Source organism: Carettochelys insculpta, chromosome 2, assembly GCF_033958435.1.
Source record: "Carettochelys insculpta isolate YL-2023 chromosome 2, ASM3395843v1, whole genome shotgun sequence".
Classification (NCBI taxonomy): domain Eukaryota; kingdom Metazoa; phylum Chordata; order Testudines; family Carettochelyidae; genus Carettochelys; species Carettochelys insculpta.
In genome coordinates, this window is record NC_134138.1 from 66372252 (window position 1) to 66396900 (window position 24649).

The following is a 24649-nucleotide window of genomic DNA, read 5'->3' on the forward strand; positions in this document are numbered from 1 at the left end:
AGGACTTGCTCCTCAAACAGCTGCTGCTCCTGGCACTGCTCACTTTGATGGAGTGGCAGCCAGGACAAGCCTTAGTGGCTCTGTGTTAGGTCACAATACCACTGACTCAATTTTGAGCTACCTACAAATTACTGAAGTTGGGAGCAGGTTTCCAGAGCAGGACTTTGATGGAGAAGTCAATCAAAATGGCAAAAAGATCTCATTGGAAAGCACTTCAGAGGACTGTACTTATCAACAGGATGGCACAATGTTGATGATATTATCTGACTTGGATGTTCTATCCAGACCAAACAAAGCCCAATATCAGGCTGGGCTATGAATAGACACAGAGGCTGTGGCCACACTTGGCCAAAACTTCAAAATGGCCATGCAAATTGCCATTTCAAAGATTACTAATGAGGCACTGAATTTAATATTCAGCGCCTCTTTAGCATTAGGACGCTTCTGGCCACAGTGCTTCGAAAGCACCGCTTTCGAACGCTCATGGCTCAGCACAGGTACATGGGGGTCCTTTTCAAAAGGACCCTGCACCTTTTGAAATCCCCTTATTCCTCTCAGCGGAGGGGAATAAGGGGATTTTGAAATGTGTGAGGTCCTTTCGAAAAGGACCCCTGTGTAGCCATGCTGAGTCACGAGCGTTTGAAAGCGGTGCTTTCGAAGCGCCATGGCCAGAAGCATCCTAATGCTAATGAGGTGCTGAATTGAATATTCAGCACCTCATTAGTAATCTTCAAAATGGCCATTTGCATGGCCATTGCGAAGTTTTGGCCAAGTGTGGCCACAGCCAGAGTGACATAGCAGGTAAATGGGAATTGCCATTAATGCACATGATCTCCCATTAGGCAAGTACAAGGGGAATCTCTTGAAGGGTCTTAAAAGGAGCTAATGGAGATGACTGTCCAGCTCCTTTGGGCTCATCCTCTTTGTATCTAGAAGGCAGAAGGAGCTTGAGGACCTCTTTGATCCCACACTGAGAACAGGGATATTATCAGAGATGAGGTTCAGGTGCAGAGTTCTGATATTGGATTCAGGTTTCTGACATCTCAAAAGGACAGGCTGTTTTATTTTGGGGTTCGAGTCTGGTTGTTTATTGATGTGGAGATAATTAATTTTATAGACAAATCCAGGTTCAGATTCAAAATCCCTGTTTAAGTCAAGAGTGATAGCATCCAGGAGGGTTGGTCAATCAGGTCTCTGGTGAGTAAGGTGTGGTATTGCAGAGACAACAGGTCATGTGGGGACTGAATAAAAAATGTAAAAATTAGACAGAGATGGACTCTGGTGTGGAGGGTCCCTTCTTCCATTCACCCACCCATTCAGAAGTCATTTTTCCCACATTTCAAATTTCTGAAAAGAATAACACCAGGGCCCACCTGACCATTTCTGGCCCCACTGCCCTTGACTTCACTGACATCTCTTCTAATGGAACGAGGAGATAACTGTTGTAAAGGAAATGATAAGAACTCAATTCTGCTTGGAGTTGGTGGGGATCTACAAAAGGGCAAATGGTTTAGGGATTACTTAGCTGAAATGTAGCAATGTTCTTAGACAACAGCAATTTTAAGAGGGTGCAACAATGGCAAAGGCAACACTGGGATATCCCTCTGGGAGAGGCACCACCTTTCCACTTTCATGTCTTCTATCCTGGGGCTCAGAATGATGAAGGAACAAGCATGGTCAATAATGCAGAAATGCTTATTATTTTTATTAAAATAATGTATTTTTCCACAGATCTATATATGCATAAGCATTGTCGGCTCTTCTCTCTCTCTCTCGATACATAAGTTGTCTTTAAAAGGGGCACAGAGCAGGTGAGCGTTCTGTCGTGAGTCACCCAGGGAGTCCATAACAGAGCTGGCGACAGAACCCAGGACTCCTGACCATGAAATGTGCTACACGCTTGACTTGCTGGATGATGAAGAGGTGGAGAGAACATATGGTATCAAAAGAGGAAGAGGGGAGAAAGGACTGTCCAGCCAAGAACAGGAAAGAAAGAAATGGTCCCAACTGAAGAAGGAAGAACAGAGTTATGAATAAGAATAGGCACAACACTAAAATGGACAATGGGGGACTCCAGGAGGAGATGAGGCCTGATACAGCCTGTCTGTAAAAGAGTCCCTACAGTATACTGAGTGTGGAGGGACAGACATCAGTTACAGAGAATTTGGTAAACTGCCTGGTCAATCCCAATGGGGTAGGAATCATGGGCTCATCCTATTGGGGGAGCATACTGATCCTCATACCAGTGATCAACAGGATTGGGATTTTTATTACATCCAAAGCACAACCCTCTAGTACTTCAGTTATTGGATTAAGGTGGGTTTCTCAGGTATTTGCTGACCTCAGAAGAATGCTTAGACTCTGAAATCCTGGGTTCAGCTCCAGTTTCTGTGAAGGAGTGCATGCACTGATGTTATAATCCCTTCTGAACTGTCTGCCACCCTCTGCTTTTCTCTCCCTCCGAAGGTTCCTATCCCTGCCCTTGATCCCCCATGCAGTCCCCTCAGTGCCTATTCACCTATGCCCCCCTGTTCTTCATGTCCTCCTACCATAACCAAGCCTTCTGCACCCTTCTCCACTGCTTTTAATTCTCTGTCTCATTCACCATTCTGCCTGGGTGCCAGCAAGGGCGGTGGGGGGAGGTGGTAGTGGTGGGGGACATGGAGAACACAGGAGAGACAGTCTTTCTGCTCTCAATTCTCATGTTGATGACACTCCAGCCTCTGGCTACCAGGAGGAACACACACAAGAGAAAGCCTACTTAGTCCTTGAACCCCATGCAGTAACATGCTACGTTGCTCTGTGAAGATAACGTACCCACAGTCTGGTTGACCATGGTGGAACTGAATACACTCAGAGTCATGCAAACTGAGCATGTACAGATTGATTTTTAGGGGCTTATAACTTGACCAAATTCTAGTGCTTTTTCACAGGAATGGCAAAAAGCACATTCCTGGCCCAAAGGCCACACGCCGCCAAATTTCAACTCCCTGCTCTGAAGCAGTGAGGTGATAGAGCTTCTCTATAAAATAGCTGTAAAAACGTTTTTAACGTGGGTAAAACAACATACTTTTCCCTAACAACATATTTTCCATCTGTGACACGGCTGAAGTATCTTTGCCAAAAATCAGGAAAAAAAAAAGAACTCAAGGAAGATAAACAAGTTGGAAAATACGAACTTGAACAGTTAAGGTTTGGAAAAATTATACGCAACTGAAATCAGAATCTTATGAAAGAAAATGTTAAACCACTTTACCTATAGTTCGACCTATGACATTTGGCAATCAATCAGGTAAGGCCTGATTTAATTCCCATCATATTTACACTGATTTGAATAGGAGCTGGACTGGATCAGACCTACAATAAGATATGAGCACCATAAGTACTTAGATGAGATTAATCTGGAGAAATTTCACTTCACTTTTTGTAGGTAAAAATATGTTTTAGGGAATATATAATATTGGCCTGACCCCTGTACGTCAGAAGAGAGGAAAGAGTGGGGCCTAGGCCAGCCAACCCTGTTTCAAGGCACAGCCCTTTTAAGAATTGATGTTCCACTGAGGGCTTGTCCACATGGGGAAGTAAATTCACATTAAGTTAAATTATGAATTTAAAGAACACTAATTCGCATTAACCCACCTTGTGGACACTCTTTTAGGCCGTTTCTACACAGGCCACTTCCTTTGGAAGTGGCATGCTAGTACACGGAGTGAAAGATGCTAATGAGGCATGGATGCAAATTCCCCATGCCTCATTAGCATAACGTCATGTGATTTGGAGTCCAGAAGACCGTTTTCCCAGACTCCAAAACGCCATGTACAAGTGTGGCCCTAGGGGAGCTTCTGGAAGGAAGTCCTCCTTCTGGAGGCCCCTTCTTCCTGAAAATTTTTGGGAAGAAGGGGCCTCCGGAAGAAGGACTTCCTTCCAGAAGCCCCCCCCCGGTTGCCATGCTTCTACATGGCGTTTTGGAGTCCAGAAGAACGGTCTTCTGGACTCCAAATCACGTGACGTTATGCTAATGAGGCACCAGGAATTTGCATCCGTGCCTCATTAGCATTTTTTGCTCCCTGTATTAGCATGCCACTTCCGAAGGAAGAGGCCTGTATAGAAACGGCCTTATTGTGTACTTAAGGGTGTCCTTAGTCAGTTTAACTTAGTAGATCTCCACTCTCAGTGGCCGTATAAGGCGCTTGTGCAGAGTAGCTAATGTGTACCATCTACTGCAGACTTTTTTTCCCTAGCCATGTCTACACGTGCCGGCTACTTCGAAGTAGCCGTGCCAACTTCAAAATAGCACCCGCCACGTCTACACGGGGTGAGCGCTATTTCAAAGTTAACATCGACGTAAGGCAGCGAGACGTCAAAGTCGCTATCCTCATGAGGAGATGGGAATAGCGCCCTACTTTGACGTTGAACGTCAAAGTAGGGCACGGGTAGCCGATCCGTGTCCCGCAACATCGAAAGAGCAGGGTCTGCCATGGCAGCCATCAGCTGAGGGGTTGAGAGACGCTCTCTCCAGCCCCTGCGGGGCTCTATGGTCACCGTGTGCAGCAGCCCTTAGCCCTGGGCTTCTGGCTGCTGCTGCTGCAGCTGGGGATCCATGCTGCATGCACAGGGTCTGCAACCAGTTGTCGGCTCTGTGGATCTTGTGCTGTTTAGTGCAAGTTTGTGTGGGAGGGGCCCTTTAAGGGAGCGGCTTGCTGTTGCCCGGGAAGTGCTAGTCCGCCCTGTGACCCTGTCTGCAGCTGCTCCTGGCACCCTTATTTCAATGTGGGCCGCTTTGGCGTGTAGACTCTCCCCTGCAGCGCCTACTTCGATGTGTTGCCCAACGTCGACGTTTAACATCAACAGCACCAGCCCTGGAGGACATGTAGACGCTATTCATCGAAATAGCTTATTTCGATGTAGCATACACATGTAGACGTAGCTCCTATGTAGATAAGCTCTGGCAATCAGTAGATCAAGCTGAGAATGAAGTACATGTGCCAGAGTCAAGTGACAAACTCCTGACCATTACAAAGGCAATGTTGCCAACTTGCAAGGGTTTTTCTGAAAGTAGGGGGTTCTTAAAACCCTTAACGGCTGCAAATGTGTTATTACTTCAGCTTTAAATTTTTAAGATGCATCTTACACTTACTGCTGCAGAAAAGAATTTTGAAAACATGAAGCTAAAGCTTCTATCAGCAGAAGATAAATAAAAAGAACCCTACCCTTATTGTTTTTCTTTAATCTCATGACTTTTTTGTGCCTGACTAAAATTTCTGAATGCTTTGTGTTGGTGATATAGGAAGGACTACTCTGGACTAAAGTGGAGGAGAACCTAGAGTGAGGTTATACTGCAGAGAGGTCCCCAAGGATAGAATCAAAACCCTTGGGCTGTTTCTACACAGGCCACTTCCTTCAGAAGTAGCATGATAATACAGGGAGTGGAAGATGCTAATGAGGCACGGATGCAAATTCCCCAAGCCTCATTAGCATAACTTCACATGATTTGGAGTCCAGAAGACCATTCTTCCGGACTCCAAAACACTGTGTAGAAGCGTGGCCTGGCGGGGGGACTCTGGAAGGAAGTCCTCCTTCTGGAGGCCCCTTTTTCCCAAAAATTTTCGGGAAGAAGTGGCCGCACTTTCACATGGCATTTTGGAGTCCGGAATACCACTCTTCCGGACTCCAAATCACATGACGTTATGCTAATGAGGTGCAGGGAATTTGCATCTGCACCTCATTAACATCTTTCGCTCCCTGTGTTAGCATGCCACTTCTGAAGGAAGTGGCCTGTGTAGAAATGGCCTTGTGGTCTGGAGAAACCTGCCAGATGTGAGAAATGGCCCCAGAAAGGAGATTTATGGATATCTTCTTCCAAGAGTGAAGAAATCTGAACCCAAAACTGATGTCAGAAAGATTCAAGGAAAAAGACTATCCAGAGAGGCCAGCTGATACCTTGGAGAGGACCCTGGGAAGGAAAGAACACAAGTTTGCCTTTGAATTACAGGACAGATACCCACGCCTTTAAGGTTCACAAATTAGGAACCCTTAGTAGAAGCCGGAAGTGGGTGCCCCCATGCAACGACCCTGTAGGGGACTTCACCCTTAGATATTAAGTACTAACAGACCAGCTTTGTGTTAATTAGAAAAAAAAATGTTTGAAACAACAACAAATACAAAAATAAATTACCTTGAATATGTGTACATAAGTTGCAATAAATATATTTACCATGGTGGATAATGCCATTCTCTAGCAAAGCTTGGCCAAGATGAACTCCTTCTTCAGCTTTGTGTATTTCTCCAGTTTCCAATAACCAGGACACAAATTCACTAGATTAAAGAAAAAGAAAATCACACGTATAAAAATTCCAATGTTAAGCTTTAATCTCTAGAGAGAAATACTGTATAATATTTCCCACACTATTCATCTAGCAGACAGCAGTGAGCAGTAGTCATACTGACATAATACTCTTCAAAATATTCTGCATAATTGAATTATTTCCCTCGTTTTCTCATTTTCCACTTGCATTTATCATACACAGATCTGGTAGTGACACCTGCTATTAAGGTTATGGGATATTGTGCATTGTAAGACCCTGTTTTCAGTTTCTTATAACTTTGCCAAACTAACTGTCAGGCTAAAATTTTCCATGCTCAGTGTCTGCCACAGGACACATTTTTTTCTGGAAAATTTCCAGCAAATTTGTTCAGATAGTTCTGTCAACACGACTAGAGGAAAATACCTTGTCTTGTCCACGTTAAAATTTTTTTTTTGTTTTTTTTTTCCCTCAGACTTTTAAATGCCCCTATTTCTGGGATAATCCACCCAAATTTGACCAAGTTAAAAATATACAGATATCTCAGTTTTCATATGCCGAGTAGTACCAACAGAAGTCAAGTCAGTGCAATCTAAAAGTTCATTCAGACAATGACTTGTTTCTGCTGCTTCATATGCCTTTCACTGAAATGTAAGTACAATATTTCTATTCCAGTTCATTTATTTGATAATAAGATGGCAGACAGTCACCAAGTTTTCAGTAGTAGTCTTCTGCAATATTTTTGAATGTTTTTTGAGTAGTTTTTCAGTGAGGTGTAACTTGATGGTGAGCAAAACAAATCTGACTCCTGAAAACAATACAGTAATCTCAAAAAGTTGAATGGCACTTGTATCAAGACCTCAGATTACCACAGGACCATGCTTCTCAACTGATGGTACACGTACCCTTAGGGGAAAATGAGAGAAGTCTGGGGGTACTTATACTTTTTTTTTTTTGTAAAAGGGGTACTTTATTAAAAAAAAAAGGTTGAGAAACACTGTCCTATACAACGCCAAGTATTCTGAAAATTCATATCTCAGTTGTCTTAAAGTGTAGTCCCAGAATGAGTAGACCTTAATTATCTCTCCATAGCACAGTTCTCCATCTCTAAAGTGGGAATAGTAGCACCACCTCAATTTACAATGGCATTGTGAAAACAAGTTAATTAATGTTTGGAAAGTACTACTGTGATAAGTATAAAAAAGCCCAGAAGAAAAGGGCAAGGTAGAAAGGGGACCTGGCTTCATGTCTCGAAAGGGTCCAGGCCAAGGGCAGAAGGAGCAGGGACTAGGACATTCATCCCTCAGTGACACCCTGGACCGCAGCACTGCCTCACCCCTCATATCCATGCACAGTGGCGCAGCTGCACTGTCGTGGCACTTCAAAGGGGCCTGGAGTGCCAGCTGCTGGCATTGCTACTTTGACTGCAGCTGCAGCCAGATCTCTGGGCCCCTTTTAAACTCCAGGCTCAGGGGCAATTGCCCTCCCCCCTTGTTAGGGGGGCCTGGTCTAGAGCCACACTCTGCCGAACAAGGAAAAATAAAATTTTATTTAACTGCTCATAAAATGAGCACTGTCCATCTTGTGCAATTATTGAGGCAAAAGTTCACGGATAAAATATGTAAAGTATGTAACTCTAACCATACAGATTTTTATCATAATGCTTACTTACAAGGGGAGAATGACGATTGCATGGCAAACTGCTTCTGGCACTTAACTTTTGAGTGCTTAACTTTAAAATCTTAATAATATTATTTTAATATGTTTTATGCAAAATATATTATTTACATAGTTGGCATATATATCAAATACATATGTATACACACAATACACAGTGACGATATCCAAGTGGTAAGTTGCATCAATCATACAATAAATAAAAGTCACAATTTACCATCCACCTTTGGCTACCTCACCTACACTCTCCCCATCCCTTCTGGGACTACTTCTAACTTTCTAAACCTCTGAATAATCTCTTTGTCTTCCTTAAGCCTACTTCCTAAACAACTTCCCCCAAATATGAATTTTCTCTCAACATTGCATTGACTTCTTGTCTTGGATAGGCAATACTGATCACCAGTCCAGCTCAAGATCTGAGGTCTCATACTTGATCACCTTGCACAGCTAGAAGGGACTTGATGATTCTGGAAAGTTAGGAAAACGCAATTCATGTCCCTCCTGGAACCCATCACTTGTTTCTATCCAAAGAGGATCCTGATATCATACCATTAAGAAAAACTATTTTCAGTCAGTTTTAGAGTTTTTTTATGGTTTCATATGTCAGTGCACTATTGGATTCATAGTAACCGGGCTTCACTGTTGGTGAGATGCATCTAACAGCATCAAAATGGTTTACAATGCTGTATTTCTAAAATATTTTTATGTAACCTAACACGCGGTGTGATGTGGCATAAAAATTTCATTAGCACTTGCTTGGGATCATCTGCATAGTTCACTTATGTTTTTCCCACTTATGATTAAATCTCCCACACCAATCTAATCAATAGAAACCCTCTATCATACTATCACACTCTCTCTCTCTCCCCTTCCATTTTTCTATATGTATAATATCGGAGTGTTGATATGGTCTTCAGACTGAATTGCAATTTGCACTTCATTCAAGACTAAAATTCCTATTTCATGCATTAATAATTTAATCTAATTTCCACATTTGGTAAATAACTGCGTCTGTTATAGTTCTAAAATATTATTATTTGCTGGAGCCTAAACCCTGTCAGATAGTGTCTATTCTACCACTTGGGTAGATCACAAAGTTTAAAAAAATGTTTTCCTCATTTTATTATTTTACCACAAAATTAACTTGGATCTCCTTCACCACTCACTATTTTCCATCATGCAACAAATAAGAAGGGCATGAACTTTTAACCCCAACCTGCTGGTAACTCATAAGATTCAGAAAATTAATTGCTGTACTAAATAAGAAATTAAACTGGAGTTTCCCTAGGTGTGTTTCTTTAAACTCTAATAAGTAACAGCATCAGTAAGAACAAACATTTTGGATACATTTCTGTAACAACGGCGCATATTCAATGTGCAAGTTTAATATTTTTTTCCAAAACAAATGATATTCTCAGTCACAGCAAGTAATATAGTGAGATAGAGAAGTTTCAACAAAGAAGAATAATTGTCTGGAACCCAAATGTAGGATAAGCAATCTTAGACTGGTCACCCAAAATCTGAGGAACCACAATTAGATTATGTCTACACTAGAAGCCTCTGTCGACAGAAGTTACAGAACTCCAGGCAAAAGTTGATAGATTGTGTCCACACATAACAGGGCTGCCTGGTGAAATGGAAACCCTGTCTGTTGACAAAAGAGCCCTGGAGCACCTACACGGCTGTTTTATTGAAAGAACACTGATTGAGAGAGACTTTATACCTGAATACGGAGAGGTATACCACTACCAATGGATGTGCTGGGTTTTGTTAACAAACAATCAACAAAGTGCATTTTGCGTGTAGACCCTCCATCATTTTTTCCCAACAAAAGCCCAGTTTTGCCGGGGAAAGCCTCCCGTGTAGACGTAGCCTTAGAGGTTTTTTTTAAATGTCATGGAGAAAGTGATTCACATCAAGGAGCATCATGTTCTTATTATATGGCAACTACATTATCAACCAGGAGAGATGGAGTGAAATCCTAGCCTCAATATCCATTGGAGTTTTGCCACTGATTTCAAATGGAGCTAGGATTTCACCCATGGACTTTAATTTTGGTTATTATACCCATTAGTTGAATGACTTTGGTAAAGTCATTTATCATCCCCACACTTTAAAGTTTTCTCTTCTATAAAACAGGAGCAACGTTAAATACATACATTGTTAAGCTCTTATGTGAAAACACTAAGGATGCGTCTACATTAAAGAGTTTTGTTGACAGAAGGGGGCTTCTGTCAACATAACTCTGAGCGTCTACATGCTTAAAGCGTTCTGTTGACAGATTCTCAACAGAACTCTGCATTTGTCTCAACAGTATTAACCCTCAAAAATTTGAGGCATAACAGTCTGTTGACAGAACTACAGTGTAGACACTTCTGTCAACAGAGAGGACTTCCAGTTGCTGGGCAGCCCTCTTTGCAGAGTTGCCATTCCTCCTTCTGGCACCAGAGAACAGTGCAGTCTGGCAGTTCTCTGTCAACAGAGCAAGTTGTGCATAGATGCAATCTGTTGACAGAGGTTCTGTCAAGATCCCCTGCCTAAGGCTATGTCTACACTAGAAGATTCTGTTGACAGAAGTTACTGTCGACAGGGAAATCTCGACAGAACCTCTGTCAACAGATTGCATCTACACACAACTTGCTCTGTCAGCAGAAAACTGCCAGACTGCACTGTCCTCTGGTGCCAGAAAGAGGAATGAAGATCTGCAAAGAGGGCTGCCCGGCAACCGGAAGTCCTCTCTGTCGACAGAAGTGTTCACATTGTACTTCTGTCAACAGTACTCTGTTGCAACATTGTTATACCTCACATTTTTGAGGGATAATACTGTGGAGGAAAATGCAGAGTTCTGTCGAGACTCAGTCGATAGACTGCTTTAAGCGTGTGGACGCTCCCTGAGTTATGTCAACAGAAGGCCCCTTCTGTCGACAACACTCTCTAGTGTAGACCCAGTCTAAGTGATGCCTGTAAATGTTTCATAGGCCGTGTCTACACTGGGACAAAACTTCGAAATGGCCATGCAAATGGCCATTTAGAAGATTGCTAATGAGGCACTGAAATGCATATTCAGCGCCTCATTAGCATGCCGTTGGCCACAGCTCTTTGAAATTGCCATGTTTCACTCCCACCCAGCTAGTCCAGACGGGGCTCCTTTTCAAAAGGACCCCGCCAACTTCAAAATCCCCTTATTCCTATCAGCTCATAGGAATAAGGGGATTTCGAAGTTGCTATGGTCCTTTCAAAAAGGAACCCGGTCTGGACGAGCCATGCAGGAGTGAAAAGCAGCAATTTTGAAGAGCCGCAACCAGAGGCATGCTAATGAGGCGCTGAATATGCATTTCAGCACCTCGTTAGTAATCTTCGACTTGGCTGCATTGCTATTTCGAAGTTTTGTGCCAGTGTAGACATAGCCGTAAGGAGTAATCTTTCTTAGGGACAGTGGAGGACAAAGGCTGGACCAGAACTTTCCATCATGTACTCATTTTTTAGTATAACCACTACTTCCTCCTGCTCTAGACACACTTGTCATATCATGCCATCTTATATGTCATTCCTAATAGGCTCATCTGAAACAGAAACAGACTTTCCTAGGTCCTTAAAACCAACATGCAGGGCTTCTAATGAAATAAATTCAGTAACTCCTGACCTTCCAAACAAACAAAGGAAACAACAAGTTCTTGAATGGCCTAAGACTACTAGATTAAAAAAAATGGTTCTGAGGCAATAACTTAGGCAAATGTTCCAAATTCAAAAGGTGAAGCCGCTTCATCTAATGTACACCAATACTTCCAACGTGCCTACACCTATCTTCCAGAAACATTCTACCTTGGAATAAAAGTATACTTGTGAAATTTCAGTGAGACTGATTTAAATTTTGGTTAACTTAAAAAGTGGAAGAAAACTGGGCCTACAACAGGAAGTTTCTTTCAAGCTTTATTACAGATAATACTAAACAAGTTTTAAAACATGTTTCTAGCTGCTTAAAACCTAATGATAAAAATGCATACCATACCTTCCCAGAAAGCACTTGGGAAAAGTAGTAAGTTTTCTTTTCCTGTCTTTGATTAGGTTCCCTTGTTTGCACATCATTTTGTAGAGTTTCTCTCCCTGCTCAGAGATCATCACCCAAGTATCTTGTTCCATACCCAATTTTAAACCTGTCAAAAATACCAAAATGCTTTTGTATTTATAGAACATATCCATACTATCATCATCTTTCAAATTTTAAATATAAGTAACAAAAATAAGCAAAGAATATTTAAGTTTATAAAAGCAGAGTCACAACTGGACACATTAAATTATATTTACGAGTATCTTTATGTCACTATTAATATGAACAACTGATCCCCTAAAAGTAAACATTCAAAAATATTTGAGAATGTAATATTAGAATGCTAATCATAAATTCCCTACTGTGAAGGGACAATGTATGGAAGTTCTCGACAGAATATTATCATTTTTCTTACAGTGATATCGCAGTAGGAAAAATTAGTGTTGTAATTTTCATTGGTTTCAAGTGGAGAGAGAGGGTATTTCCCTAACTCTTCCATGAGTTTGAGAAAAGGCTTTTATATTTTTCAATTTTAATGTTATAAAAATAATTTGTACTTAGTAGCACTTTATCTTTGTAATACTCTTTACAAAGATGAGCTAATTAATCTTAACATATACCCTTCACTGTAAAAAAGGCAAATTTAGTTCACTCTATTCTACATATGGAAACTAGTGTTTGAATTTTTATTTACTTCAGAAGTGTTAGCTCTTACAAAACAGTTTAAATTCTTTTCAGTGGGTAAAATTATTCCTAATTTTTGTGTTTTTATTCTGGGCTCATGATTAGTTATTTTGAATAAAAATAATCTTTTTGTTTTTCAAAATATATTTTTCCTTGACCTATATAATGTATTGAGCACTCAAAAAGATCTCTCTGCTTTTTAGTCTCAGGCTACATCTACACTATGAAATAAAGTTGAATGTATTGAAGTCAATTTTGTATCACTAGATTTTATAAAGTCAAAGATGAGTGTGTACACCTGCTCACAAAGTCAATTTAGTGCATCCCCACTAAACTGCCAAAGTTCAACTCTTGCAGCAGGGTATTGTGGGCATCTATCCCATAGTTCCTTCAGCCCCATTGCATTCTGGGTTTATTTGGTGGCGTGCTATGGGAAGAAAATGCCCCAAGAGTGGTTCAGGGTATGTGATGTCAGCTTCCCAGACTGCATTGCCTTCATTCCCTGCCCCTCCATTGAAAAAAAGCAGCCATTTTTCAGAAGTCACTTTCCATGATCAGAGAAATTGTTTGAGCTGGCCGCTTTACAGAAAGAGGCAGCCTTTTTTTTATGGAAAATCATCTTTACGGAAAGAGGCAACTTTTACAAAAGAGTTTTTTTCAAGAGACTTTAAATTGATACTAAATACAAGTGAAGAGGGAGAGAGGCTAAAGGAGTCACGTTTGAACTAGAGAGAGAGAGAAGTTTGTGAGCTGTCACCACACAGAAGTGAAGAACAGCCATTTTTCAGAAGTCACTCCCCGCAGTGAAAATACACCAAACAGGTGGGCTTCAGAAGCCAAAGCCCATGATACCCAAGCAGAACAAAGTGGGTCTATGCAACCAGTCAAAGCCTTCCTTTATTCTCAAGGAAAGAAGGAAAAGTATGGAATCCCAGAGGGCATTGGTGTCTAATGGCTAGTGTTCCTCAAAAGAAGAAGAGAAGGAAAGACCGAAGGCATTGGTTTCTAGTGATTACTCTCTCTTACCCCAGTGAAAATACATCAGACAGGATCCAGGCAATTAGGGGAAGACTTCATATAATTCACAAGAAAAGATGATATGATGAAAAAGTGGTAGTACAGTGGTAGTGCATGTGGCTGAAGGAGCCGTGTTTGAAGTGGAAAGAGAGAGAGAGAGAGAGAGAAATCTCTTGAGTTGTCACCACATAGAAGAAGGATGCTCTAGGGAGGTCATTGCACTGATGTCTCCAACATGAGGCGAGGAGACCATTAGAAGCATTAGCTCCAGACTCATTATAAATCTCCATGATTAAACAGAAGGAAAGAAGCCAGAGTGTGCTGGTGTCTAGTGGCTGTTGTAAAGAGCCATTACCACATGAGAAGTGGTAGCAGCTCCAGAAGAGACGGAAAAGTTTAGGAAGCATTAGAAGATAGAAAAGAATGAAGGGACTCCCTCTCCTCTTCTAGTAAAGGAGCCCTAGCCCCAGTAACTGCCTGTGTATGAGAAGGAAGGGAAAGAGAGAGAGTCCCCAAGCTCCATTCCATCATATGAAATCCTCCACCAATCCACACAATTTGGGAAAGGAGAGTACTCCATGGCTACGTCTACACTAGCCCCAAACTTCGAAATGGCCACACAAATGGCCATTTCGAAGTTTACTAATGAAACGCTGAAATGCAGATTCAGCGCTTCATTAGCATGCGGGCGGCCGCGGCGCTTTGAAATTGATGCGGCTCTCCGCCGCATGGCTCATCCCGACGGGGCTCTTTTTCGAAAGGACCCCGCCTAATTCGAAGTCCCCTTATTCCCAGGACAGGGCACACCACTGTCTGCAGGCATGATCCACATGTGGGTGCGTGCAGGAGCTTGATTTTCATCTGGCACTGCTGAGTGTCCCTGGTGTTTACTCAGCACAGATTCATCCACCCACATAGAAATGAGATCCTGGCTCTCCTGATGTCTCCATGCTGAGGCTCTTTTGTGACCCTGGGAACTCATAGCTAGATGCAATCACCACGCTGGTCAGAAAGAAAAAGAATTCAAATTGCAGAGCTTCTTGTTTCCTACTTCCTGCACACCTGGAGAGCATGAGAGGTGAAAGTGGCCAGAACGGACACATTCAGGGCATTGTGGGACACCTCTGGACGCTGATAAAATCAATTTAAAGTAACACTGTTTCCACACTAGCATTAATTTGGCCTTGTAAATTCATACTTGGAGTTACACCACATCAGAGGGGCAGAGCATGAAAGTCAACCTCAGCACCACTTAAATCGACCTCATGGTATTTGCAGTGATGACGGTCCCATTGTAAAATCGAGTTAAGTGCCTTAAAATCAACTTTATGCCCTAGTGTAGACATAGCCTCAGAGAGGTAGTCATGTTAGTCTGTAGCTTCACAAAAAGCAAACAATCCTGAAGCACCTTAAAGACTAACAAATGTATTTATTAGATCATGAGCTTTCATGTGTAAGATCCACTTCAAACAGATTCCACTAGGTAACAAGCATACGTGGGTGAGACCCACAAACTCATTTCCTAATAAATAAATTTGTTAGTCTTTAAGGTGCTACATGACTGCTCGTTTTTTATGTGTCTCCTTTTTGATTTTTAGAAAGTGGGCCAAACTATCTCAGTTGTCTGCGCAAACCTACTGACTTCATTTGAAATGCACACACATAAAGCAGAAGAATTTGGTTTCATGTCTCATTAAGTAAACACAGAATTAAAGCATTTTATTCACGATGAATGAGAACTTGTTTACAATTACTTTTGGAGTATTTGAATTCTGTAAATATGTTTGTTTAGTTCATGAGTCATCTGGCATCCTGCTTGTAATTACGTTGATGCATCCTGCCTCATAAGAGGTGTTTACACAGATGCTTTGTAAATTGTCTGGCTGAGAGGATATACGGCAAGTTTATGAATGGTCAGAAGATGTGCTTTTAAAGAAACACTTTATTAAATTAAGTGCTGAGGTTCAATAAGACTGTTGCCCCAGTCTCTCTTTACCCCTTCATCTGCCATTTTCATCCTCTTTCTCTTTCAATTTACTTCCTCTGTATATCTTGGTTATATTTTCAGTGACAAACGTATTGCTATTCACCGTGTGCAGTAATGACAATTCTTCAAGATGTGTCACCCTGTCGGTGCTCCACTGTAGGTGTATGTGCACCCCTGCACCTCTAATCAGAGATTTTTGGCAGCTGTGTCCACTGCGCCCACGCATGTGCTCTCCCTCCCATGTGGTCTGCCTCAAGGCTATCCAGCACTCCACAGGCAAATGCCTGTCACTTCCTTCTCTACCACAGAGCCCTATGGAGAACCCCAAAGTAGCAGGGAGGTGGGTGGGCTGTGAAGCACCCACACAGACACACACCTCAAAGAACCATTGTTACAGCACAAGGTGAGTAACTTCCTCTTCTTCTCTGAGTTGCATCCCTATGGGTGCTCCACTGTAGGTGACTCCTAAGCAGTACTCAACACTGGAGGCTGGGACTTTGGAGTGGAGTCTTACTACATAGAGTACTATGGCATCAAAGATGGCATTAGGAGCTAGATCATCATTGATCGCACAATGTTCTGTGAGTGTGTGGGCAGAGATCTAAGTACTATCCGACAGATTGCTGAGACAGGAATATCTGTAAGGAATGTGAACAGGGTAGAAATTGACCTCATTGAGTTCGTATGGACCTGGGATGGAAACATATTGTCTCCTTACTAACAGTGATTAATGCAATAAGAGACCCATTTGGATAGTTTTTGAGCCAATATCACAGCTTAGAAATCGTTCGTTGGATGAAAGGAAGAGTTTAGAGGATTTCCTACCATCCTTAGTCCAGTGCAAGTACAATTCTAGTGTTCTTCTAATACATAGCATATGCAGAATCATCTCCTCATTGTCACAAAGTGCTTTTGCTGATTTTCCTGGAAATGCTGATAGTCATGGGAAAAACTTGAGATATGGCTTTAAAGATTTTTTGGTTTTTAATTTAAAGGGCCACAAATGGCAGGTATGTCGTCAGGGCCGCTATTTCTCTTATCTGCCTTGTTGAAGAGATGGCCGTTACAAATTGATCATCTCTCAGACATGCGTCTTCACAGACACGTCTGAGAAAACAAGTTGCCATGGACTCAAAAGAAGATCTAGTCAAAGCCCTGAGAACTAGGTTAACATCCCAGGCTAGAGATGATGGTGTTACAGATGAGAAGATGAGAAGAGATTCACCATGCCCTTAAGGAATCTATGCGTCTAGCAGGTGAGCAAGCACAGAGTATTCGTCTACCTGGTGGTAGAAGAATATTTACACTGCAAGATGTGCCTTAATGGAGCCAAGTGAAGTTTTGACCATTTGAGGTCTAAAATGCAGTGTAAAATCAGAAAGCAGGAGGATGAGATGAGGACCACATGAGTAGAACAGGTATGACTTGGAATATTTTCCATTGCGTAGGCATGTCTAGGTACGGACATATCTTTAAGCTCCTCAGAACTTTCTGCCTCTAGGTCTTGAATTAAAAGGAAGTGCTGCAGGCTCTGGACTCACAGGTTGGGGCAAAGGTGCGGCCCATTGTTGTGAGAGATCGGGTGAGGAATCAGCTGAGGAGGACATATTGCCATCTACATCAGGAATAAGAGTCATACTTGTCTTGGTCAAAAGGGGACCAAGTAACTCTCACTCTGCCTTGTTAAATTTTCAGCTGGGTCTTGGATAGAAGAGAAAATGGCAAAGGCATACAAAGGTCCCCATCCCATTCCACGGGAATGTTTCCACAGCCCAGGCCCTGGGGCGGTAATGAGGATATTTATTTTTCCAGTAAATAATGAAGAGATCTGCAGTCATTTCTCTCTAAAGGGAAAAAACACGTGAAAAACAGCTCTGATTTCAGTTCCCAATTGTGATTATGCCAGAAATTCTGACTAAAGCTCTTGGCTGCCCTGTTCTGTATCCCTGGTAGACAGACAGCTGAGATGAGCACCTTCTGAAGGATGTGCCATTTCTGAAAGCTGAGCATTTCCTTGATGTGGGAGGAAGATCAAGAACATCCTAGATATTTATGTAGTACATAGCGGTCCATGGTGACCTTCATTGGCTATTCCTGATGAAAAGGCAGGAATGTGTAAAAGCACTCCTGCCAGCACTTCACTCCAAAGTGATACAGAGGGTCATTTCTGTGCAAGCTATTTGCCCTGAACCTTGTGGTTGTGTAAGCGAGCTCTGCCATGCTATTAGGAAGGCATCCGTCTCAGGGTAATGAATCTGCGTACTGTATTGAGTGTGCCAATGATCACCTCAGATCGCTGTAGCAAGGTTAGTGCTTCAGTTCAATAAGAAACTCATAGAATAAGCTGGGTGGAGCAGTCTGTACTGATAATGGTCCTGCCCAAAGGTAGACTGTAGGAAATCTTGTCATTCTAGAGCTGGAATAATGATTGCTACGATAGGACCATCTTGAACATCAATGTCTTCCCATATTGTTTAATGCCCTGACTTCTAGAAAGGAACTCCAACCTTGCTTCACTTTGAAGATCTGAAATAATGGGAGAGAACCCCCTTGTGCTCCTGAGTTTGCACCAGGAGTAGTTCAATGGCATAACAAATGATATATTTCCTCGTGAAGTAGGTTCTCAGGAGAAAGTTCCTGACTGGGAACTGGGAAGGAAAGTTGGAATGGGTAAGGGATGCAAATTGAATGGTGTAACTCTTTGAAAGGATGCCTGGGCTCCTCCTTCAGATGTGTGAAACAGGAATGGTGACTTCTGAAGGGCGTGAACAGTGTGTAGATGGCAGCTGAGTTGCATCATATAATTATTCAGGCCCCTGAGCACCACATGGAAAGTGCTTAGAAGAGGTGGGTTGACAGGTAGTGGACTGAGGTGTAGGCTGCTTCCACTTTTAAACCCTGGTCCTCTTACACTACGGTTCTCAACTGTGTGCAGATGGTGAGTTGTGAGGAGCTGAGAAGCGTATCTTTTTTTCTGCCCCACAGTGTAGATTCCCAGGGAACATAATGGGGTCCAGGAATCCAGGATTGGAGCGAATGATCAGTCTTCTCTGTGAAGAGTTTGGGCCTTCCATCACTGAAGTCTTCTTCACCTCTCTGAACTAACCAGAAAGCTGTAGCCAACAAGACCGCCACAGTACCACTGCCAAGAAGACAGGGCAGGCTGTTCCCAGAGCCCAAGCTTCCAGCCCCACACCCACAGCTCTGTGCCTGGCACCCTGGCTGCTGGCCCCAAACCCACAGTGCTGCACCTGGTCACCTGGCTGCTGACACCAGCCCCTGAAAGAAGCTCTGCTCCTGGCCCCATGCCCATTTGTGGCCCCAGCCTCATCCTCATTTCTCCAACCCCACAGCCCTTTCTCCCAGAGCCAAGATCCCACTCCCAGACCCAGCTTGGGAAGAAGGGGGTGCAGAACAGGGTAAAGGAGGTGATGCACAAGGTAAACATTTTGGGGACCACTGTCTTAATAGATGAGCCGGCCTGCCAACAGGGGAGCAAAGAGGGCAGTTGCCTGACGACCTGGTGATTCTAAAGGGTCCAGGGGCTTGCAGCTGCTGCAGCAGCAATGGCAGCCAGATCCCCAGACCCCTTTGAATCACTGCGCAAGACGCTCCAGGGAGCTCTGTGGGATGGAGCCAGGGGGACTCTGTACTACAGTCTGGGCAGTGCTGAGGGCTGGCTGCTGCTGGCCCAGCCCCTTCCAGGGACACAGAGATACCTGTGTTCCCCCCTGACATACACGCACACACACACACTTTGCACTGGGGTCTGTAGTGGCTGCTGGCCCTGCTGAGCATGAGTTACCAGTACACATGGCTGGAGTCACATTCGGCCACATTCCAGTACTTCCTGGTAGAAATTTGGCTTATGTGTTTCAGGGGGTTATTACACCAAAGCTTCACAATGTGACCCAAGAGCATAAGCCTGTCCTATCTGGAGCTTGCCACTTGGAGGTACCGTGCATGAAAATATAAATGCAGCACAGTCTGCCAGAAATGAAATGCAAAGTAAAGTTCATTCCCCTACCTTTTCTTCTCTCTCTCTCTTTTAGAATAGCTTCCAGCCATTCTTGCTTCTCTTCAGGAGTCTTTGCCATGCACACAAACCATTTGTTCTTTGCTGTGTTGTGGATCTTCCAGCCATTAACAACAATGTGGCCACTGCTATGATAGTCAGCTGGAAATATATAATGATGAGAAATCTTTCAGACTAGCATCAGATGAATTAAACTAAGACCACTTTTTATGAGCTGCTCCACTATAATCTATGAAATTCATATGAAATGAAAGCTTGAATTATCTGCCACTGTGCAATTAAAAAAGATCTAAGGTCAACAGTCTCTCCTTGCTAACCTTCTTTAAGAGGCAGAAAAATCCAAAGGCCAGCCAGAAACCATCCTAACTACTTCAGAGCTTTATACTTTGCAAATCCATTTTTCATAATTCAACCCTGTTTTGTATAATCACATGGGATTTTCCAGAACTGAAACCTCTGGCGAAATGCTTGCTGAGATTAACCATAAATCTCAGCAGATATGCTGATATCCTTTCAATAACTCTGAATTTTAATAAGATGGAGTGCAGCCAAGTACTGTATACATAGGCTGAGAAACATCAATAACTGCCAGAATTTATTGTTCAGAGAAATCAGGGAACTGATGTCTAAATATTAAGCTGAAGACTCGTTTTGGTGCTCAAAAGTGTATAACAGTGAATGTAAGTGTGCAAGAGGCAGAAATTCACAGTAATTGTCATAACATTATACAGTAATCCCTTGAAATGCGCATTTTCGAGTTCTGCTTAACTCACATTAACGTAAGTTAAGCACAACTCAAAACCCTGCTCCACCGGCCCTGGCTCAATGCCCCCTGGGCCCACGTGGCCCCAGTTCAAACCCCCCACACACACGCGGCCCTGGCTTACACACACCCCCACACCCAGCTCCAGCTCTGGCTCACCCCCCTCTCTGTGCCCAGCTCCGGCTCACTCCCTCCCCCACACATGGCCCTGGCTCACCCCCACGGCCCGGCTCCAGCTCATCCCACCCCCATGTGCAGCTCCAGCTCAACCCCCCCAAAAGGTCTGCATGGCCCTGGCTCACCACCACCACTCTGCCTCCCCTACAGCCCTAACCCACCCCAGGCATAACCCCCATACCCCGGCTCCTACAGGCCCAACCCACCGCCAGGCTTAACCCTCTCCAACTGTCCCCCCCTCCAACCCGAGGATTTACCTTTCAAATGGAGCTCCTGCTGCTTACCTGGCTGCAGAATGTGCATTCCACCAGGGAGAAAAGCCACCCACCGACTTACGCGAAGTACAAGTTATGCGAGGGTGCGTGGGAACAATCCTCGCATAACTCGAGAGACTACTACAGTTCTTATACTATTTACAATCTTTTCTATGGCACTTATTACCATAGTATCTGAATTCTAACAAAGAAACACTGATATATTTGTCATCACAACAAATATGTTCAGAAGTGAAATACTATCATCTTCACTTTAAATCAGTGAATTGAAGCAGTTCAGGATTAAAGATCCAGATCCTCAAAATTATTTATGCACAAACTTTCACTGGTTTCAGGATCTCGGCTTAAGTAACTAGTGAAAGGGCACACAAGTAGTCCGTGGCAAAGCTTGGGAAAACAAACAAACAAACAAACAGATCCTCAGGTGACCAAACCATTTCCATAACCACAACATAATGCTTCCCTATCTTACGTACCGCTTTTATGGTGAGAGCTGGCAGCAGCTCATATATTTAGGTTGCCTAAAATTTCAATTATAGACAATTGCTGAAACCTTTTTCTGAGATTCTCTAACATCTCCTTTGTTTGCAGAACATCTCTGAAATGTGGCATGTGGAAATCTCTGGGGTCCAAAGGGTGTTCTTGGACAGTCCCTTCTATTGCCACCCAAGTTTTGCGGAGTTATAAACTCCTGATAAAATATAATTTTCCTTCATTTGTGTTATTCTCTCACTTGCAAGGCCCAGGAAAAAGTTTGGCCAAATATCAAAATAATAATTCTACATGAACATTCTAAGGTTGGCGCCAAGTTGTTTCCCAGGTTGGCAGCAAGTATCAGCACATGGGAAAGCCTAGAAGCTGCTACAGCACCTGTAGCTTGGGAGGCAAGGTAGGAAAGCCAGGCCAGCCTTCCATAACCTTTTGCAGAGAGAACATGTGGTCCCAGAGGCTCATCTTTCCCTCTGGGAACCACATGAGGTGGGAACTCAACAGTCTTCAAGACAGTGGTGAGAAGAAAGAGAACCTGACTTAACTAGGCCTCCTCTGATTGGCCCTTGGGTGCAGAACCTGGTACCATCATCCCATCCCCACCACTGGGATAACTGACTCCTAATGCTAATATAGTTTTCCTGTCAGGTTATGAAGAACAGGAAACTTGTTGCAGTTGAACAGAACAGCATTCAACTTTGTTTTTCTTTTAAAACTAGAAAATTCTATACAATATTTTAAATAACTATAGGTTTACATGCAGGTTGAAAGATCATCAAACAGCACACAAAACCTAGTAAATGACACAGAGTTGCTTGTGAATTCTTCATTCAGTTCTTTGCACACATGAATTAGGCAGAGTTTCCAGTTACCTGCTCATACTGTATACTGTTTTTTCTCAATCTTGTTCATTCACAGAAGGGAAGCACACAGGGCAGGGATGCCAGGCATCTAGTTTTCAACCAGAGCCACCAGAGTCAAAAAGCGACCCTGCTGGCTCCAGTTAGCATTGCTGATGGAGGTGCTAAAATTCTGCTTGGCAGCACACTGGGGCTAAGGCAGGCTCCCCGACAACCCTGGCTGAATGCAGCTCCTGAGAAGCAGCAGCACGTCTGGCTTCAAGCACAAGAGTGGCCAAAGAGGCTCCGCACGTTGCCCCTACCCTGAGATCCTGTTGATGTGGCAATGCACAGAGCCCCTGGCCCCTCTGCTTAGGTCAGGGGTCAGCTACCTACGGTTCTGGAGCTGCATGTGGCTCTTTAAAGAGCCATTTGCGGCTCTGTGCACTGCCACTACTGACTCCTCTTGTGGCTCTGGAGGTGGCCGCTGCTTAAACAAAATAATTAAATTAAGTTGACAGCCATTAAACACCTGAATTTAGATTTTTTGTTTAGGTATTGGCCACCTCCAGAGCTGCTGAACTACAGCAGGGAGTCGAAGGAAAAGGCCAGAAGGGCAGTGAGCCACTCACACTGCATATGGGGAGAGCTGCAGCCTGAATGCAGCCTGCAGGAGAGCTCGGGGGAGAGGTGGCCAAGCCTGACCTTGTCAGAGCTACGCAGCCCTGCTGAGAATGAGGGGTTGGGGAGATGGAAGCCATGGAAGAGCAGTGTCAGCCCACAGAGCTCATCCCCCTGAGGCAGGTTAAACCTGGGGATGGGGTGGGGGCAGATCTGAGGCTAAGAGGAGTTAAGCCTGGGGATGGGTGGGGGGATGGGTTTGGGCCTGAGGTGGGTTAATCCTCAGGATGAAGTGGCAGTTTGGGGCTGGGAAAGGTTAAGCCTGGGGATGGGTTTGCAGGATGAGGGGTAAAGTTTGGAGACAGGCGGCAAATTTGGGGACCGAGGTGGGTAAACTCTGGAGATGGGGGGTAACAATTTTCTAACTGGTACAAATCATTGTGTGGGTGCTGTTCTTAAAATAGGGGTGACAAAATACGGTTTGACATTATTTATTAAGGACTGTCTCATATTCACACGTATTGCAGCTCTTGAAGTATCGATTTTGTAACTGAATTTGAAGAAATGGTTCTTCTCACTATTGTGGTTGCTGACCCCTGGCCTACATAGGAGATGGACATGCCACTGCTTCTGGAGCAACCTGACATAAGTGCTGCCTGGCCAGAGCCTGCCACCCAACCTCCCTCCAGACCCCCAAATACCTGGCTCTGGATAGAACCCCCTCCTGCATCCCATATCTCTCACCCCTGGCCCACCCCAGAGCCTGTGCCTGCTTCTGCACTCCCTGCCCCAGCCATGAGCCTACTCCTCACTCCTTATCCATCGGCCCAAGCCTGGAGCTCCTTCCTGCATCCCAAACCCCTTGTCTCCTGTCCCAACCTAGAGCAAGCATCCCTCTGCCAGGACCCTCAACCCTTGCTGCATCCCCAGCCTGGTGAAAGTGAGTGAAGGGGCAGGAAGAAGGGGCAAAGGAGGGAAGGGGAAAGGAGCAAGGGGGTGAGGGCTCAGGGAACAGGTGGAGAAATGGGGACAAACCATGTGGTTTTGTGTGATTAGAAAATTAGCAACCCTGACAAGAGAGAAAATTCAGATCACAAAGTAATAGTGTATCTAGCATTTCCTAACTTTTGACCTAACCTGAATAATGTTCTTTAAACGCAATTTGTCTTCTATATAGTTATAAATACACTTACCTATCTAAAAACATTTATATAACTGGATTTAAGAAACAGACATTACAAACATTTCCATGATGAATAATGATTTTCTGTTCTAATAAATACAATAAGCAAAACGACACCATGTCTCCTGATGCTTGACACAAAATTAAAAGCTTCTAAAAACTGTAATGCTCAGCCAATGCCTGGCTTCATCAAAGAAAAATAGCTTTTAGGAAACGCACTGTTAATTTCCCCAGGTACATCATTTGCATTATAATATATCATACACATCAGCCCCTCTTTTCCTAACCCTTTGCATTTGATAACTAACAATGAAAAATATAATAGCACTTATCTATGTCTGTCAGTCAACACGCTCCCCTAACTATCGCTCAATTATTCACTCCTGCAGAACCCTTTTGTACAACAATAGAGTCAATAAAGATATATCAGTTTATACCAGCTGAGACTCTGACCCCATGATATTCAGAAAAAAAGGATGTCCAGTAAAGGCTTACACAAAAAATTGCCTATCAGATGGTCCACAAACACCATTTAGGCTCCATTAGTCCTT

At 43.4% G+C, this 24649-nt stretch overlaps 1 protein-coding gene across 1 annotated transcript in view; it reads right to left on the reverse strand.

The window, feature by feature from the left end:
* The window catches only part of PREX2 (phosphatidylinositol-3,4,5-trisphosphate dependent Rac exchange factor 2), a 268503-nt gene that overhangs the window by 156149 nt on the left and 87705 nt on the right, over positions 1–24649 (reverse strand). The window contains exons 9-11 of the mRNA XM_074987109.1: positions 19743–19892; positions 11989–12133; positions 6215–6315 (exon numbers count right to left, since the gene is read on the reverse strand). Coding sequence (XP_074843210.1) covers positions 6215–6315; positions 11989–12133; positions 19743–19892 — 396 coding nt within the window. The remainder of the gene's footprint in view (positions 1–6214; positions 6316–11988; positions 12134–19742; positions 19893–24649) is intronic.